Source organism: Calidris pugnax, unplaced genomic scaffold, assembly GCF_001431845.1.
Source record: "Calidris pugnax isolate Ruff unplaced genomic scaffold, ASM143184v1 scaffold660, whole genome shotgun sequence".
In the NCBI taxonomy this organism is placed as follows: domain Eukaryota; kingdom Metazoa; phylum Chordata; class Aves; order Charadriiformes; family Scolopacidae; genus Calidris; species Calidris pugnax.
In genome coordinates this window covers 35,807-37,514 of record NW_015091358.1, presented here as the reverse complement: position 1 = coordinate 37,514, position 1,708 = coordinate 35,807, and the positions used below count along the sequence as shown (strand labels likewise).

The 1,708-nt window shown below is 63.2% G+C and overlaps 1 protein-coding gene across 1 annotated transcript in view; it reads left to right on the top strand.

Moving 5' to 3' along the window:
* Positions 1 to 1,708, top strand: part of LOC106899351 (zinc finger protein 883-like) — a 3,699-nt gene extending 1,991 nt beyond the window's left edge. The window contains exon 2 of the mRNA XM_014961139.1: positions 56 to 1,708. Coding sequence (XP_014816625.1) covers positions 56 to 1,520 — 1,465 coding nt within the window. The 3' untranslated portion in view covers positions 1,521 to 1,708. The remainder of the gene's footprint in view (positions 1 to 55) is intronic.

Genomic DNA, 1,708 nt, shown 5'->3' with positions numbered 1-1,708 from the left:
TTGGGGTCTCCATCGCCCCCCAAGTTCTCCCACCCCCAGGACGGTGGATTCCCAGTTCCTCCCATTGTCCCCCAGTAGATGACGAGGGGTGGCCCAGCGAGACGGAGGAGGAGGAGGAGGAGACCTCCCAGGAGGACGATGGGACCTTCAGGAGGAGACCCAGAGGCGGCGTCTCCCCGGCTGCCCCCCACCCCCCCAAGAACCCCTCGGGGGGGAGGAGGAGACCCCACCGGGGCAAAAAGGGGGGGGCGGGGGGAGGGGGACCCCCCCAACATTCCTGCAGGAAATGCGGGAAGAGCTTCAGCCGCGGCTCCTCCCTCAACCGCCACCAGAAGATCCACCGGGAGGAGAACCCCTCGGCCCCCAAGGGCCACCAGAAGCCCCAGCAGCAGGAGAAGCCCCACCAGTGCTCCCAGTGCCCCAAGGGCTTCGCTTCCACCAAGTCCCTCCGGAACCACCTCAAGCTCCACCAGGAGAAGGGACCTTTCCAATGTCCCGACTGCGGGAAGACCTTGGTCTCCAACTCGGCCTTGACCATCCATCGCCGCATCCACACCGGGGAGAGGCCCTTCCAGTGCCCCCAGTGTCACAAGACCTTCATGGCCAACAAGTCCCTCAAGAAGCACCTCAAGAGCCACCACAGGGAAGGTGCCGCCTTCCCGTGTCCCGACTGCGGGAAGACCTTGGTCTCCAACTCGGCCTTGACCATCCATCGCCGCATCCACACCGGGGAGAGGCCCTTCCAGTGCCCCCAGTGTCACAAGACCTTCATGGCCAACAAGTCCCTCAAGAAGCACCTCAAGAGCCACCACAGGGAAGGTGCCGCCTTCCCGTGTCCCGACTGCGGGAAGACCTTGGTCTCCAACTCGGCCTTGACCATCCATCGCCGCATCCACACCGGGGAGAGGCCCTTCCAGTGCCCCCAGTGTCACAAGACCTTCATGGCCAACAAGTCCCTCAAGAAACACCAGAAAAGCCACCAGGAGGAAGGCACCTACAAGTGTCCCGACTGCGGGGAGGTCTTCTCCAAGAGCTCCACCTTCGTGGTCCACCTCAGGACCCACCGCGGGCAACTCCCCTACCCCTGCCCCGACTGCGGCCAGGCCTTTGGTGACCCTTCCGCCTTCAACCTCCACCGGCAGAACCACCTGGTGGAGAAGCCTTTCCAGTGCCACCAGTGCGGGATGGGCTTCCCCACCCACTCGGGTCTTCTCCTCCACCAGAAGAGTCACCTCGGCCCCAGGCCCTACGTCTGCTCCGACTGCGGGAAGGCTTTTCGGGAGAACACCACCCTCCGGCGCCACCAGCGCATCCACACCGGGGAGAAGCCCTACCAGTGCTCCCACTGCCAGAAGAGCTTCCGGGCCAGTTCCACCCTCATCATCCACCAGAGGATCCACACGGGGGAGAAGCCCTACCCCTGTCCCAAGTGCCCCAAGTGCTTCATGTCCAGCTCCTCCCTCATGAAGCATCTGAGGAGCCACCTGAGGAAGGAGATGCTGGTGGGACCCCATCAGTGACGTCCCCAAGGGTGACCTCCTGGTGGGTCCCCATCAGTGATGTCCCCATGGATGACCTCCTGCTGGTGGGACCCCATCGACGACATCCTATTTTGCCCCAATTTTTCACCCTTGGACCACTTGGAAACAGAAGCAGCCCCAAAAGCCACCGGGGGGGATGGGGGTGGTGTCTCATGTTGTTTATTTTC